The sequence below is a fragment of the Mchenga conophoros genome, linkage group LG8 (genome assembly GCF_057382185.1).
Source record: "Mchenga conophoros isolate Kocher_MC1m ecotype Shallow Benthic linkage group LG8, M_conophoros_male_GT1.1, whole genome shotgun sequence".
NCBI classification, from domain to species: domain Eukaryota; kingdom Metazoa; phylum Chordata; class Actinopteri; order Cichliformes; family Cichlidae; genus Mchenga; species Mchenga conophoros.
In genome coordinates, this window is record NC_140533.1 from 7,736,123 (window position 1) to 7,750,375 (window position 14,253).

Below are 14,253 nucleotides of genomic sequence, written 5' to 3' on the forward strand. Positions count from 1 at the left end.
TTTGTTTTAAATGACTTATGCAATTTTACTACAATATTTTTTCCTAGCTTTAGCTAGAAGATTTAAACCTAATAAAAGTTCTAAGGCTAACATGGACCTCAGTCGAACAGGGATAGAGACCTGTCAGCGACACCATGGCAACGTTGCTACCATCGCTCCATCGCTAGAGAAAAATGGTGTGAGTGGTCGCTGTGAAATCAGTAAAGAACCAGCCATGGTGGCCTGGAGAGCAGTCAGTGACCCTAAGCGAAAATGTGCAATACCTAATGGGTTGTCTGTGTACACATTTACCAACTACTTGCCATTTTGTAGTGAAAATGTGAAGAATGTGCTACGGTTGAGATTGTTCGTTGGTGAACTCGTTGTTGTTTGTGATTAGGCGCATTTTTTACTTTTGGTAACCCCCCCCCCCAATATCTCAGTTTTCGATTTGTGTCACCATTTTTTGAGTTTGACTTGGTGCGCAATTAGTATTTGCCAACAAGTCGGTGTCTTCCATACAAACTAGATTGATGACAGCAATCTGCTAGCACCGAAAATGTTTTTTGTTGAGTGACTTTACTCAGTGACAGCCAGGAACTTCCAGGAACATACTGCCAAGTGGTCAGTGAATCCTTTATTTTGCCTAAGTGATCGGAAATCGCCAACTGGTCTCTAGGCTCGTGTGACGGAAGCAGGATTTATGGTCCTGCGAATGTGTCGGTCTGTGTACACGTTTCCATTCAGACGGCAGGGTTTACCCACCCCAGATCTCCTAAAAGTTGCTGTCACTGGAAGCAGATGATGTAAACGACTGCGACAAATGTTGGAATGTTGGCCAGATTAGAGATGGGAGTGACAGCGCGGATCTGGGAGCTGTGAAAGAAACTTCAAAGATAAAAAAATGCATCGTGCCGTCATCTGTCACATGACCCAGCCCTTGCAAGTCATGGTTATCTGTCAATTTTAAGCTCACATTGCGACATTAACATTTAGGAAGCCTTATTTGCCATGACTACTATCGCAGAAGACGACGCTAAGGATGGGGTGAGATGGATGCAGGTAATCAGCTGTGGCTCCTGAAAGAAGCAGCGAGAAGCTATGAGGACGCTAATTAGCTTAACATGTTACGGAGATCCTGGTAGTGCTTATTTGCACAAACACAAAGTTCAAAAACATAAAAGAGGAATCATAAATGTAATACCTAGTCAGACAAATACATATCAAAACACTATCTCTGAAATGCACTAAAATCAATGCTTAAATGTTATATCACAAATGCATTTTTTATTCTCAAATCAATGGTTTAGTGCTTTAAATGTTTATCTTTTTAGAAATACAGCTCATATTTTACAGTTTATAACAGCACTTACAGTAAATGCTGAGTAAATGATTATGGAAATCTCAATACGGTTGGAATCAGACATCCCCCCCAGACAACAGGAATGTTAATAGCTAGGCAGTAGTCCACACTAACACATACTCACAGCCAAACGTGCATTCAGTAACTCACAAACACACCAGTTTAACCATGGCCCGCATTTTAATTGCAGAGACAAGGACACTGACCTGTCCATTACAATCATTGATCACGTTATATTCTACAGTATGCAACAACAGAGTCACAAATAAACATCAGCTTTTGACATTAAAGCACACAAACAGAAGCTTTGTACGCTGGGGAGATAGCAGTAAAAGTAATACACTCTACATCTCTGTTATGTTTTAGTTACCAACATCTAGAGTACAAAGGCCTTTGGTTGGTTGGTGTCTGGGGAGTAAGGGTGAGAATGAAGTTTTGTTGTACACTGATGTCTTTACATGATTGGGTTCAAGGCACATCAATAAAAGTAACAGCACAGAAATGTACATAATCACGTCTGCACATGGCCGGTATCAAGCAGTTTATTACTAGTTGGTGTAGTCAGGATTATAGTGTGATATTCACCCAGAATCTCCTGATTTTAACCTAAAATGACAGAAAAGTATGGCCTATTATGAGACTAGGGTGCATGTTTATGCATTTTCTTTCTGTGTATTACCAAAAACGAAAAAAGCATCACCTAGTAAAGTGTGTAACACTGGTTTTGGTTGGTACTGTGATGCAAAAAGTGGAATATTAAGCCACCATCCCCATGCAGGAACAAACAGAAGATACATACTGAATGTTTATAACGAAAGGTGCATCCTCAGGAATGCACTATTAGCCCTTCGCAAATTAACGAATGTTTCCAAGGAAAGAAACGGCATACAAGAAGCCAGAGGTCTCCCGTGCCTCTGCTTCTGCCTCTCGTCTGTACACTATACAGTGATGGGCACCGGCCTTGAAAGGCAGACGATTGCCCTTTTCACATTAGGTGCTGAATTGTACCCAGCAAGTAACTAACCAAGATACCTGCTAATTTATTTATTCATTTTTAAATTTTTTTGTGAATAAAATGACCTAATTCCAGGTCTTGACTTCACAAAATGACAAAGAAAGCAGCTACTACAAACAGCGTCTCATTCCCCCGGCTCTCCTTTGAGCACTACATTTACACTGGCTTTGGCACAAACTATCTTCACCAACATCTATTAAACACCACGATGTACATTTAGCGTGTCCGAGTAGCCAGTGGAAACGGTGTTTTGTGTGTTTTCTTCAGTATGGTTCAGTACATTTCGTCGTTCACTTTAGGTGGGTGTAAAAAGTGCGTCAGCTCACATTTCACTCCACCAGCCGTGAATGTGACTGAAAGACTGAGAAAGAAACAGACAGAAAAACACAGAGAGTTCAAGTAATTAACTCTGGATGATGGGAGATCAGTTCTCACACTGCAGGCTTGAAGACGCTAAATACCTTAACTGCAGTGGGTGAGGATCTGAAATGAGTCTTTTCACCGCGGTGCACATGTTATTTAGTAAAGCAGAAAAAGGAAAACATACTAAAATATACTGCATGTTTCATTACGGTTCCTGTTTACTGTTCACTCTTTGATTGCTGTTACATACACAGTCCGGTCGCCATCGTCATTTCATGTATTTTTCAGACTATAGTACAAGGATGTCTGTGTGACAGAGTATGAAACAGGGCTAAAGCACATTAAATCACAGCATGCCTACAAACTTCCATAAACATGATTCATAGGGTATCTTTGTAATCCTGTTCTGACCTGTTACTGAAGGTGCGACTGACCCTGCTGGAAATACTACCTGCAGCAGTGACAACACAGACAGAATGTCACGACAAATTACTGGGTGTGTTGCCTGCTACAAACTGGGACTTGCCTCTCTGTGTGTGCAGAGCCTCACATTAATATTATTAGGAGTAGCCTCTTCTACCTCATCTCTTTTGATTGCATTGATTGCGAGCTTCCGGCCTGACTGATATACTGGAACCAACTCAATCTGACAGTGGAGCGTGTACCCAGCAATCTTGTTGTTGCTGTAGAGGCTTTGACAAATAGTCTGGGAACCAGGTGTTGTGAAGGTGTCTTGTGGAAGTGGATGTGAGTAAAATCATGATAGCTAGAACAGAACGGGATGTGTTCTGTGGACGTGGTAAGGGTTTCTAAATTCAGGCTATTGTGAAGATCTTTTTGCTGAAGCCCATTTTGCTCATACAGAATAAATTATATCTATATTGGTCATGTTTTTGCTAGCCAGTTGCTGTAGGTAAGTTAAAATTAGTAATGATGGACGATATAAACACTATCTGATATATAAGAAGACTTCCAAATCAAAGAGGCTAAACATATCCTGTAGCCCTTGTGGCTCCATGGCTTTACTTAATCTAAGCCCTGACTTTAGCATGCTAACATCTTTACATTGATAGCAGTTTATTATGCAGATATTTATTGAACATTTTTACTCCTTGCTAACATGTTAGCTTGCTAATGTTTCTGACTGAGTTGCAAATTCAAGGAAAGCTAGCATGCTAACATGCTAAACACAATGTTAAAAGGTTAACACACTCGCTAAATATCTGTATAATATAATTGTCAGGATGTCAGCATCAATGAGCGCCTACTTTTCCAAGGGCTCTAGTTCCAGAAGGGAATTTCTCCAAGAAACCTTCATATTAAATGTTTGAAGCCTTGACCCAAGTTGAGCAGCTACCAGGTGAACTGTAACATGAAAATCTGTTTATATAAATACTTTGAATGGTGAAGGAACTACTACATTCCTCAGCAAATATCTCCCAAACTTCCTGAATTTAATCCTTGACATTACTGTAGTCTTTTTGAATGAATTTTATAATTTGTGTTGTGTGTGTTTGGGATTAGGGTTTCTTACGTTTCATGCTCATTAAGTGTTAGTGGGTTTGAACATTTCCATTACAACACCAGCTTTAACTAATCAGAGGCATTGCTGTTTAAATTTTGGACATCTACTTTTGACTGATTCAGTATTATGTAGGTCATGGTCAAAATCCTGATGAAGACTATGAATGGAATTGGCACTTTTCAAAACTCACTATTTTATTTTGGGCCTTATTCTGGACAGAAAAGTCATGTTTCCCTTATACCATGCTCTCTATTCAGCTCTGTATGTTCTGGAACACAGAGTATCTAACTAAATATGTATACAGGCGTTTAAACCTGCTGAACCAATAACTTCTTTCCATTAGTTTTGCAGGTAATTGGATTTTAAACCACATTATCAAATAGTGTAAATGACAGACCTGACGATGGCAATTGATGGAATGTTAAGGGATCGCCAAAACATCTTAATTCATCAAAGAGGTCTGATCAATTTAGCAAAATAGTGAACTGACAGACCAACACTGCCGAGGCTTGAACCACCCTGCAAGCAACCCAGAGTCTCAAAATATAGATCTAAATATATATAAATGTCCGGTAATAATAGACTTGGTCGCAAATTTGAGCTATAGCTGTCTACTTATTATTTCCGCTCTTAATTCAATGCATTAAATGCAATTGAGAGATAGTGAAATACTATTCAAAATATGTTGATCATAATGCTGTTTGCCATATACCGCAACAACAAACTCTAGCGACTGTGAAGACCAACTACATGTGGTTTTAAATTTGTTTTGACCTGATATTTTCATATATCTAAACTTTGCTGAACTGTTCATTTGGACATAAAACTTGAATGTGTCCGGAAATGTGTGACATGTTCCCAGCAGCAGTGTCCTTGATTTTAAAAGAGGGGCTATTATGCTAATTTCCAACTCCATGTCATGAATTATTCTTGGGGTTTACTAGAGTAGCTTTGCGCAGTAAAAGCTCAAAATTATACCATACTGAGCATTGATGCAGCACCTCATTTCACCCTCTGTCTGAAACAAGCTCTAGTGCCAGTTTTCTTCTGATTGGCTGCCCCTCGCAAGCAGAAGGTCTGAAAAGGCAGAGCTTCGTGCTCACAGCAAGAGCTATAAGCCTGAGATGATAATTTTAGGAATATTCCGTCTCACTGACATCCTAGAGAGCCGATTCTAGAAAAAACGAATCACGAAGACCAAATGTTTGGATCTTAGATGTTACCTGTACATACACAAGCCTCATTATTTCAAACTACATGTTTAATATGGACATCCATCACACAGGAAATCAACAAAAGCACTCCATTTAATATTCCTTAAAAAAGGACTTTACGGAAGTGCAAATGCATCAATTGTTACTAGACTATGCTGCCTCTCGTGGTCGTGTTTCTTATTACCATTTAGCAAACAAGTCCACGACAAATGACTTTTTAAATGTAATACACTGTATAAACTGCATGTTTGAGCTATCCTTACATTTATTTATGAAGAAATACATCCCGGCTCTGGAAACACTGTGTCTTTGAAGAAATAATGCATTATTTTTCAAGTTGTCACCTTGATCTCTTCCTGTCAGTCATGCTAACACAGCACACTTCAGTCTTCAAAGCATTGTCCTCACGTGTGTTGTGTTCTCAGCGCATACACTGCATCCACAAGCTTTAGTTCTTTTTTTATGTCTCTGCGTCTCCTTATCCATCCATCTCTCTCTCCTTCCCTGTTCGGTTACATGACACATTTGTCCGCCTTCTGTGAAATTTCGGCATCTTTGCAGGCACACGCTGGCTGAACCAAATGTGAGTCTGAGCAGAGTGTTACGACATTAAATTGGGAACTCTTACATTGCCAAAACACAGCACTTTACACTTATGGGGGCTCTTTACAACGGCACAAAGTAATGTAAAGTTCAGGATACGGTAAAAATACTTTTGATGGGACTTTACAAACTCAGCAATACACAATGTAATAGCAGGTTTTTCCTTTAAAATTGTTTTTGATTTCAACACATCCACATTTGTGAAGTTTCCCAAGAGGTTGAGAGAAAGCCTTTTTCCTATGCACAAAGTCAAACTGTTGTAAGGGAACAAGGTTAGAGACAGACACAGTTTCCCATTCTTTCACTAAATCAATAATCCAGGATGTAATATTCAGAGGTTTGCAGATCTGTAGCTTCTTCCATCTTGATACCAGCTAGAATGGAGAGAAAATAACATCCTTTGTTTGTCGGCTTTGCTGTTTCGTTGCCCCGCTGATCATGTAAGACCAGACTAATCACCTGATATGAATAAAATATGAGCATGAACCTTCAGGTTGTAGACTCAGATTCTTATCTTCGAGGCTCTGGGGAATTACAGAGCTGGCTGTTTTCAATCAAATGTTTTGCCTACTTCTCTCCATGGTACTTCCACATCCGGAGAAATCGTTGCCTAAAGTTTTTTAGCTAACACACACACACACACACACACACACACACACACACACACACACACACACATTTTAAAAAAGAGAAAAAAATCAGTCAACTAGAGCAAGGATGGTACTCGGTCCCCTCAGACTTCTCTCTGCCATTGGAGTACTATCCAAAATATTTCTTCGTCCTTTCCACCACGCTCCACTTTCACATCCTGCCTCCTCAAGATCATTTCGGGCAACTCCATAAAAGCTTGAAGCTGGCAAGCACAAATAGCATTCTTATAAATGTTTCATGTCACTTATCTCTGAAAAGTACTTGAGTAAAATACATATTCTTGCTCCGCCTTAGGGTTAATAAGCTCAAGTTGCTTCATTAACCCAATTAACAAGAATTTTGAGCTCGAGTCAGTGCACTTCCCCTGACCTTTAAAAAGATTAAGAAATTGTTTATTTTTCAATTCGACTTTGCTCATGCATCAGTGTCCACGAGCAGTTCTTACATCATCCGTTTTCTCATTTGTGTTTTAACTTGGGGTTACCACAGTACACTGGCAGCCTGTCAGTCTGTTACTGGCACTCCTTTAAATGCTGGTCTGCAGTTCGCCATTGAGCAGGGTAGGATTGTGAGTGTACAGGTTGGCATTAATAATCGAAGCTTCGTTAATCATCTTGCTCCTGTCTGCCCTGCTGTCGCTGCGCTCTACCTCATCCAGGCCTGCCACCTTTTTCAAGCACAGAACATTCTGAAAACTCTTCTTGAAGTTGTCTGACAGGAAGGCGTACAAGATGGGGTTGGCGCAGCTGTTAGCGTAGCCGAGCACCACCACGAAGTCGAACGTGCTCTTCACAGCAGAGGTGGGCTTGATTGAGCCGGTGACAGAGGTAACATTGAAAATGTAGAAAGGCAGCCAGCAGAGGACGAACACCGCCACCACGATGGACACCATCCGGGTCACCTTGCGCTCTGAACGCTTACGCTTTGTGGAGCCCACACGCAATCCGGATGACTTCACCTGGCAAAAGGAATGGCTGTCAGTGGCTTAAAAGTTCCCAAATAAAAAAGTACAGTGTTTCCATAGAAACATCCTAGTATTATCGGGTTTTTTCCTAGCTGGGCTAGGTAGCCTTTCAGGACTAGCTAGCCAAAATCAAAGTCCTATTACCCTGTTGTAAAAACAACAGTGATCTATGGGTTGATAAAATTGTGTCTACGGACACGTTTTATTGCAAGCCAACATTAAACTAATGACAGAAAAGTGTTTAAACAGACATTATTAACATATTTACATGTTACATGTTAGCCGCCTAGCTTCTGACGATTGAGGACTCTGGAATGTACTAATAAAAGTGCACACTCAGTATGCACAATGGCTGCCATCTTGGCAACGAAACAGAAAGGAAGACACTACTAATCAATTTTCAGCCACTAGCAAAAGGCTGCACTGTAACTGAAAATAGCGAGTTCAGTGCTAAATAGCTAGCTAACTACCAGGGAACATTTTCAGGTTTCAACACTCTGTGTTGTGGCATTATTTGATGTTTATGCATGATAAAGTGATTTAGTAATATGTATCTTCAAAAGACTGTAAATATTCCCAAAATGCTGTAGCTGGGAAAAGAACCAGATTTCCCAAATGCAAATCATGTGGAAATTACTTCAATCACAAAGAAGTATTTAGTATGCATAGTGTCATAAGTGCAAGCATAGGATCAAAGGATCTGGATTAATGTTCTTTTCCTTTATGTATGTACTGCATATTAGTTGAAGCAAAAAAATCTATTTAGTTAAAAAAGAAAAGGAGACTGTTATTAGCTTTTTTTCATGAGACAGTGGCAGTGTTGTTGATTTCTGAGCTAACATTTCAAACTAATTGAAGTGGACCACCAAAACGTTGAATCTGCAATGTAACCAAATCTTGTTGGATTTTTGTTGTGTAATTTAGAGCGTGCAGTTGCGGACTCTTACCTTGACTATAATGAGCAGGTAGCACATACATATAACTGCCAGCGGCAGGAAGAACCCAATGAAGAAGGTGTAGAATATGAAGGCCGTGTAGTAGACATCCTGAGGCTCCGGCCACACAATGCCACACACTGGAACCTTGTTCAGTCCACTGAAGATCAGAGTTGGCAGGATGACTAACAACGACACACCCCATACTGTGAGGTTAATTAGCTTTGCTACACGGGGTTTCCGCCATTTTGTAGACTTAATAGGGTGAACCACAGCCAGGTATCGATCGATGCTCATTACCATGAGACAGAAGATGCTGGTGAACTGATTGAGAGAGTCTGGGATGGTGTAAAGAATAAGAAAGAGCAGAGGAGTGGAGAAAGGTAGAAGTTGAGTTTAGACTCAGTAACACTTGATTAAAAAATACATGTATGCTGCTGTGAGAACCGATGAAAAAAACGAACACAACCAGTTTTTGCTTATAGTACAGACTAGAAACAAGAAATCATGTAAACGCATCACATTGTATCTATTTCATTACCTTTCTTTAGCAAATGGAACACTTTAACACCAGGTCTGATGTGACTGAGCACCAACTACGTGTTGGCACGACTTCAGTTATTTAAAACAGTTTTTAATCACATTTTTCAACCGAGATTTGACATCTCAAATGGTTGTTCAAACAGCATCAAAATGTTTGCCGAGTTTCCGCTGTGAACCATTAACCATATGCTTTTCACCCACCTACGCTCAAGATCATTCGGCACAGAGCCTCTCCGAAGGGCCAGTGCACCAGCGCCAGCTGCAGGGCGATGAATGGCAGGCTCATCATGCACAGAACATCTGCCACTGCCAGGTTGAGGATGTAAATGTTGGTCACCGTCTTCATTTTGGCGTAACGTAGAATAACATAGATGACCAGGGTGTTACCACACAATCCCACAGCGCATACCATGAAGTAGATGAAGGTAATGACCACTGAGCTGGTCTTGTCCTGGTGATGCTCCTTGTCTTGGGAAATGTTGAAGCCCAGGTCGGAGTCATTCCCTTGGATGTCGTACCAGAAGGGCTCAGGGATGGAATTGTTAGGGGAAGTTGGGAGGAAGGGCAACTGATCCAAGGCCATGACTGCTGAGAGCAAAGTGGTCTAATTTCCTAAAGGGTTATGGGTTTCTCTAATCCAGGGTACAGTGATGATGGGAAATATTAATGAGTCAAGGGTTCAAATGACATGTTTCAAAGAACTGCTTTTACTAATAAAAGTTACAGAAATACATTTAAAAGAGGCTTTGAGTGATGGATTCAAGGATAAAGGTAAGAGCCTGGGGTCCTGGGAATATAAGACTTTGACTTCCAAGGGTGTGGGGCTCTAGGGATAAGGATGACTCAGAAATTTTCACATAGGAGGAGCATCAATTATCACATCTCAGCTGCAGAGAGACAGTAAAAGAGAAGGGTGGGTGGGGAGAGAGACAGCAGAATAGAAAGCAATAAGTTGGGTTGAAGAACAGGGACCATTTCATTTGACAAAAAATAATAACAGTCCTCCAAGATCCATGGCAACAGTTGCAAGGTTACTTTACATAACTGCTTTCACACCTCACCAGAGCATCATGTACAATATTCTCTCTAGAGAATCCTCTAAATAGTACCTCTATATGTTGTGTGTGATTATCCTTAATGCTGCTTATTTCGCTCACAGCAACATTTTTGGCACGCAGCAGCGGAGAGGAGATAGCCAGCACTAAATTGTACATGATGTGCAGTTTCATAAATATAACATTTTTGCCACTTTCTCCTTAATTTGACACAAAAAGAAAAACAGTAAGTAAACCAACTATGGGACTGGGAATTACCTCAAACATCAAGCTGTTTACTTATTGAAAAGCCAACATTTGCATTTGCACATTTTTGCTCATATGTCAGGCAAAGGTAGCACAGCCGACAGGAAGAGATCAAGGTGACTGTGTGTTTGAATTTGATGCCTTTTTTTCTTCCTTTCTCACTCAGACCATAAATCCTGTGATGCTACAGGTCGGGGGAGTGTGCTAATATGTGTTTACGCCTCCCCCACCTATGCATACATGCAAGAAAGAAAAAAAAAGGACGCCTGAGCAAGAGAACGCCAAGGGCATCGGGGAGCTGAAGACAAATGTTTATTCAATTGATCTCGAGGACAAACAGCTCTGACACTGGAGCGAGATCGCTCACTCTCCCCCATCCAGTGACAGGTCTGGCTCATCAAGGACAATAGTCCACTTCTTGCTTTCATTATTTACACGAGATGGGCCTGTGTAAAGCTGTTTAGATAATCCACTTTGAGTAAACAAGGTCATAAAAGATCACAAGTATTCAGGAGATGGCAAGTGAAATGCTTACATCTCTGGATCACACTAGACATCATTCCACAAACTGATTTTCTTGCAATTAACTGTTTAAGCCCTTAAAACCTTGCCTCGCCTTCCTCTCATGGACAGTTTAACATGTAAAACTTACTAATTTCAGATTAGTTTCAGTGTAGACCTTCAGTGGAATCCTTTGTTAGACTAATTATTGGTGTCTACACTGTTGTTTCATGAACATGGACTGTGCTAGGAATCAAAATTTGGAATCTATTCCTGCGTAGTGGTCCTTGTTTTAGCGACACTTGTGGTTACTGGTGGTAACTGCAAGCGCCGGAACGGCGACTCAAACTGCTAACCCCCCCCCCCCCCCAATCCCCCCCCCCCCCCGAAAAACCCCCCCAAAACTACTGAACAATAAAAAAAAATGTGTTTTACAAAAATCACGTTTGAAATTAAACACGCAAAACTGAGATATTCAGTTGAGAAAAAATAAATAAAATAGCAATTCTCTAAAATTAATATTAGCATTTGTTAATAGATGAAGCTCTGCTCGCCACAGTTGTCTGTGAGGATGGAGTGTCAGAGAGAGAGAGATTTTATAGTGTTATTTGCTAGCAGGAGGAGGGATGCGCAATTAGTAGCTTTTTTTGTAATTTAATTATAAAGCAGGATAATCACATTTTTAACTTAAGCAGGGGGATTTGGTTTATTAAAATAATTGCAAAAGAAAAAACCTCCAATAAGCTTTGCTTCCCACAAAAAATGCTGGATGGGTGTCAGGAGCTGCGTCTTGGCTCAGCTCTGGCTGTGCGAACAGTGATGCCGAGGAATCGGCAGTGGCACGGCTCAGCCTCACAGCTTACCTGCAAACTGCGCGCCCAACAGGAAACTTTCCATCACATCGGCGCGGAAAACAGCGGCTGAATAATGAGCAGGTTTGGTTTGTCTTTCATCTCAGTGACAGGGGGATGAAACACGGCACCGAACCTTTGACTTATTAACCGACAGATAGAGATATTTATTTGCCAAGCAGCTGCTGTCTCTGGATTGCACCTGTTCCAATGATTTTTGCATGATTGCCCTAATCATTAAAGAAAATCAGAAACTATATCAGAAAGAGACGCGCGGCAATTTTTTTCATTTTATTTGAACATTTTCTCTTGCCAAAGACTAAGCAAGTAGAAGTAAGTGAAATTCCTCCATTATGTGTATGCGCAACTTCATCATAGCCTGAACCTCGCCAAAATATAACTTACATCAGACTCCCACTAAAGTGCGCACAAGCAAAGCAAAGTGCGCAGATGAATGAACATGATTTTTTTTAAAGATCATAATAAAAATCGGATCAGTCTCATTGCCCCCACCAATTTCATCACTTACTTTTCCACAGAAAAATATCATCCTCATATCACGTCCAGAGTAGCAAAAGTGTCCCGAGAACCCGAGAATGCGAAGTCCTGCCGCCCCCGAAGCGGCTCTGACCTACTGGAAAGCTGCATCCCGCCAGCCTCTCCATCCACCTGCTCCTAACTTACGCACGGCGCCGGCATTCAGTCGCCCTAATCAGAGCTGCTGATCGCGCTACATCTCTCAGGCCATTGTTACCTCCGAGAAATAGTCCACGTTTGTAAAAGGAAAGACTAAAACAAAAACAAAAAAACACAAGAGAATGAAAAATAAAATAAGGTGGCGTGCGCTCGCGAGTGTGTGTCCAACTGGAAAGTCTTGGCGAGGAGTCAGACAGAGCGGCAGGACGCGCGCAGCACCGAATGGAGAGAGAGAGTGTTTCTGACAGAGAGAGAGAGAGAGAGAGAGAGACGGGTCGAGTGATAGATCAGCAGCAACGTGTCACTGTGCGTCGGTGTCCTACAATTTGCTGATTTCCATGCACATGAGCTGGCTCTGCTTCTGCTGTCCTTTTGAAAAACCCTGCACAACTCCCCAGCTGCACGCTGGCTTCTGTATCAGTGTGTCTAAGAGGTATATTTAAAAAAAGGAAAATTAATAAACATTTGGAATATGGAAAATTGCACATACCATTTTGCAGGGAGCTTTTGTTCTCCAGCTGTGTTTCCTTTTGTGATGTGATGTACTCAAGGAAAAGGAAAAATCAACCCCAAGCTGCTCAGGAAAAAAGGAGGTAATCACGCTGTCCCTCCAAATTCATCAGGTTCAAATGAAGTGATCTCAAGAGCTTCACTGTCCCTTTCAGGCGCCCATCACAGGCACCGGTGCACCCCTCTTGTCAGCCAACAGCGATGGCACTCGGATTTGAGCACTGAAGCCAATCCAAGAGCCAATCTTATGTCTTTATATAAAGGGAGCGTTTTCGAGAGAGTGCAGATGGCGGGTATCTTCTGTGACCTCTCTCAGTGGAGAGCTCCGTGAGAAAATGTCCCGCCACTTGTCTCAACATAGCAACACAAAAGTGCAGCTATTATTACTGCTGTCCTATCAAAGATTAATAGTTCTATTTATGTCCAAATTGAGGGACTGGGGCTCCTCAAGGAGGTCACAATGTAAGAAAGTAAGTGGAAGGGGGATTTTTGAGGGGTTCCTGAGGCAGAGATAACCCATCAGTGCATCAGTATACTTTCAGACAGGCTACTGGTTCAAGTGCATGTACTTCAAAGAGTGCTGTATTCTGCTTCACCAAGGATAGCAACAACTCAGCAATATTTACAGTTCATTTTTATATCATTAGTAAGGTTGGAGTGGTTCAAGTATCCCTGTATCCTTCTAGTATGAATAGCCACAAGATACATAAAAAAAAAAAAGATTGATACTGGTTCCACATGTAAATATTAAGCTAATAACATAAAGTTATAGTCAGCACTTGGAACAATAACAGAAACTTGTACTTGTCTTCAAACTGAATGGAAGCCAGTCTAGCACCGTGGCCAGTTGTTACTTATACACTTTTTTAGCAACACCCATTCAGCTGCCTCTTTATGCAAATATATGATCAGCCACTCACATGACAGCAATTCAACACATTTAGATGTGTAGACATGGTCAAAGTGACCTGCTGAAGTTCAAAGTGAGCATCAGAATGGGGAAGGAAGGCAATTTAAGTGACTTTGAAGTGGGCCAGCTGGGCTGGTGCAAGCTCTTCAGAAACTAACAATGTACTGGGATTTTCTTTACACAAATATCTCTCAGGTTTACAGAGAATGGTGTGAGAAAGAGAAAATATCTAGCAAGTGGTAGTTTTCTTGGTGAACATACGTCACTGTTATCACAGGTTGTAGGAAAAAAATGCCCAGGCGACGTTGAGCTGATAGGAAGGTAAAGGC

General features: G+C 41.1%; 1 protein-coding gene across 1 annotated transcript; it reads right to left on the reverse strand.

Annotated features, from left to right (window-relative positions):
• Positions 1-1,503: 1,503 nt before the first annotated feature.
• LOC146568043 (somatostatin receptor type 2-like) lies at positions 1,504-12,689 on the reverse strand. The gene is made up of 4 exons (XM_085283797.1): positions 12,338-12,689; positions 9,357-10,042; positions 8,625-8,950; positions 1,504-7,671 (listed from the first exon to the last, which is right to left on the reverse strand). Exons 2-4 carry the CDS (start codon positions 9,736-9,738, stop codon positions 7,240-7,242), a joined length of 1,140 nt encoding a protein of 379 aa, XP_085139923.1. The 5' UTR covers positions 9,739-10,042; positions 12,338-12,689; the 3' UTR covers positions 1,504-7,239.
• Between the last annotated feature and the right edge of the window lie 1,564 nt (positions 12,690-14,253).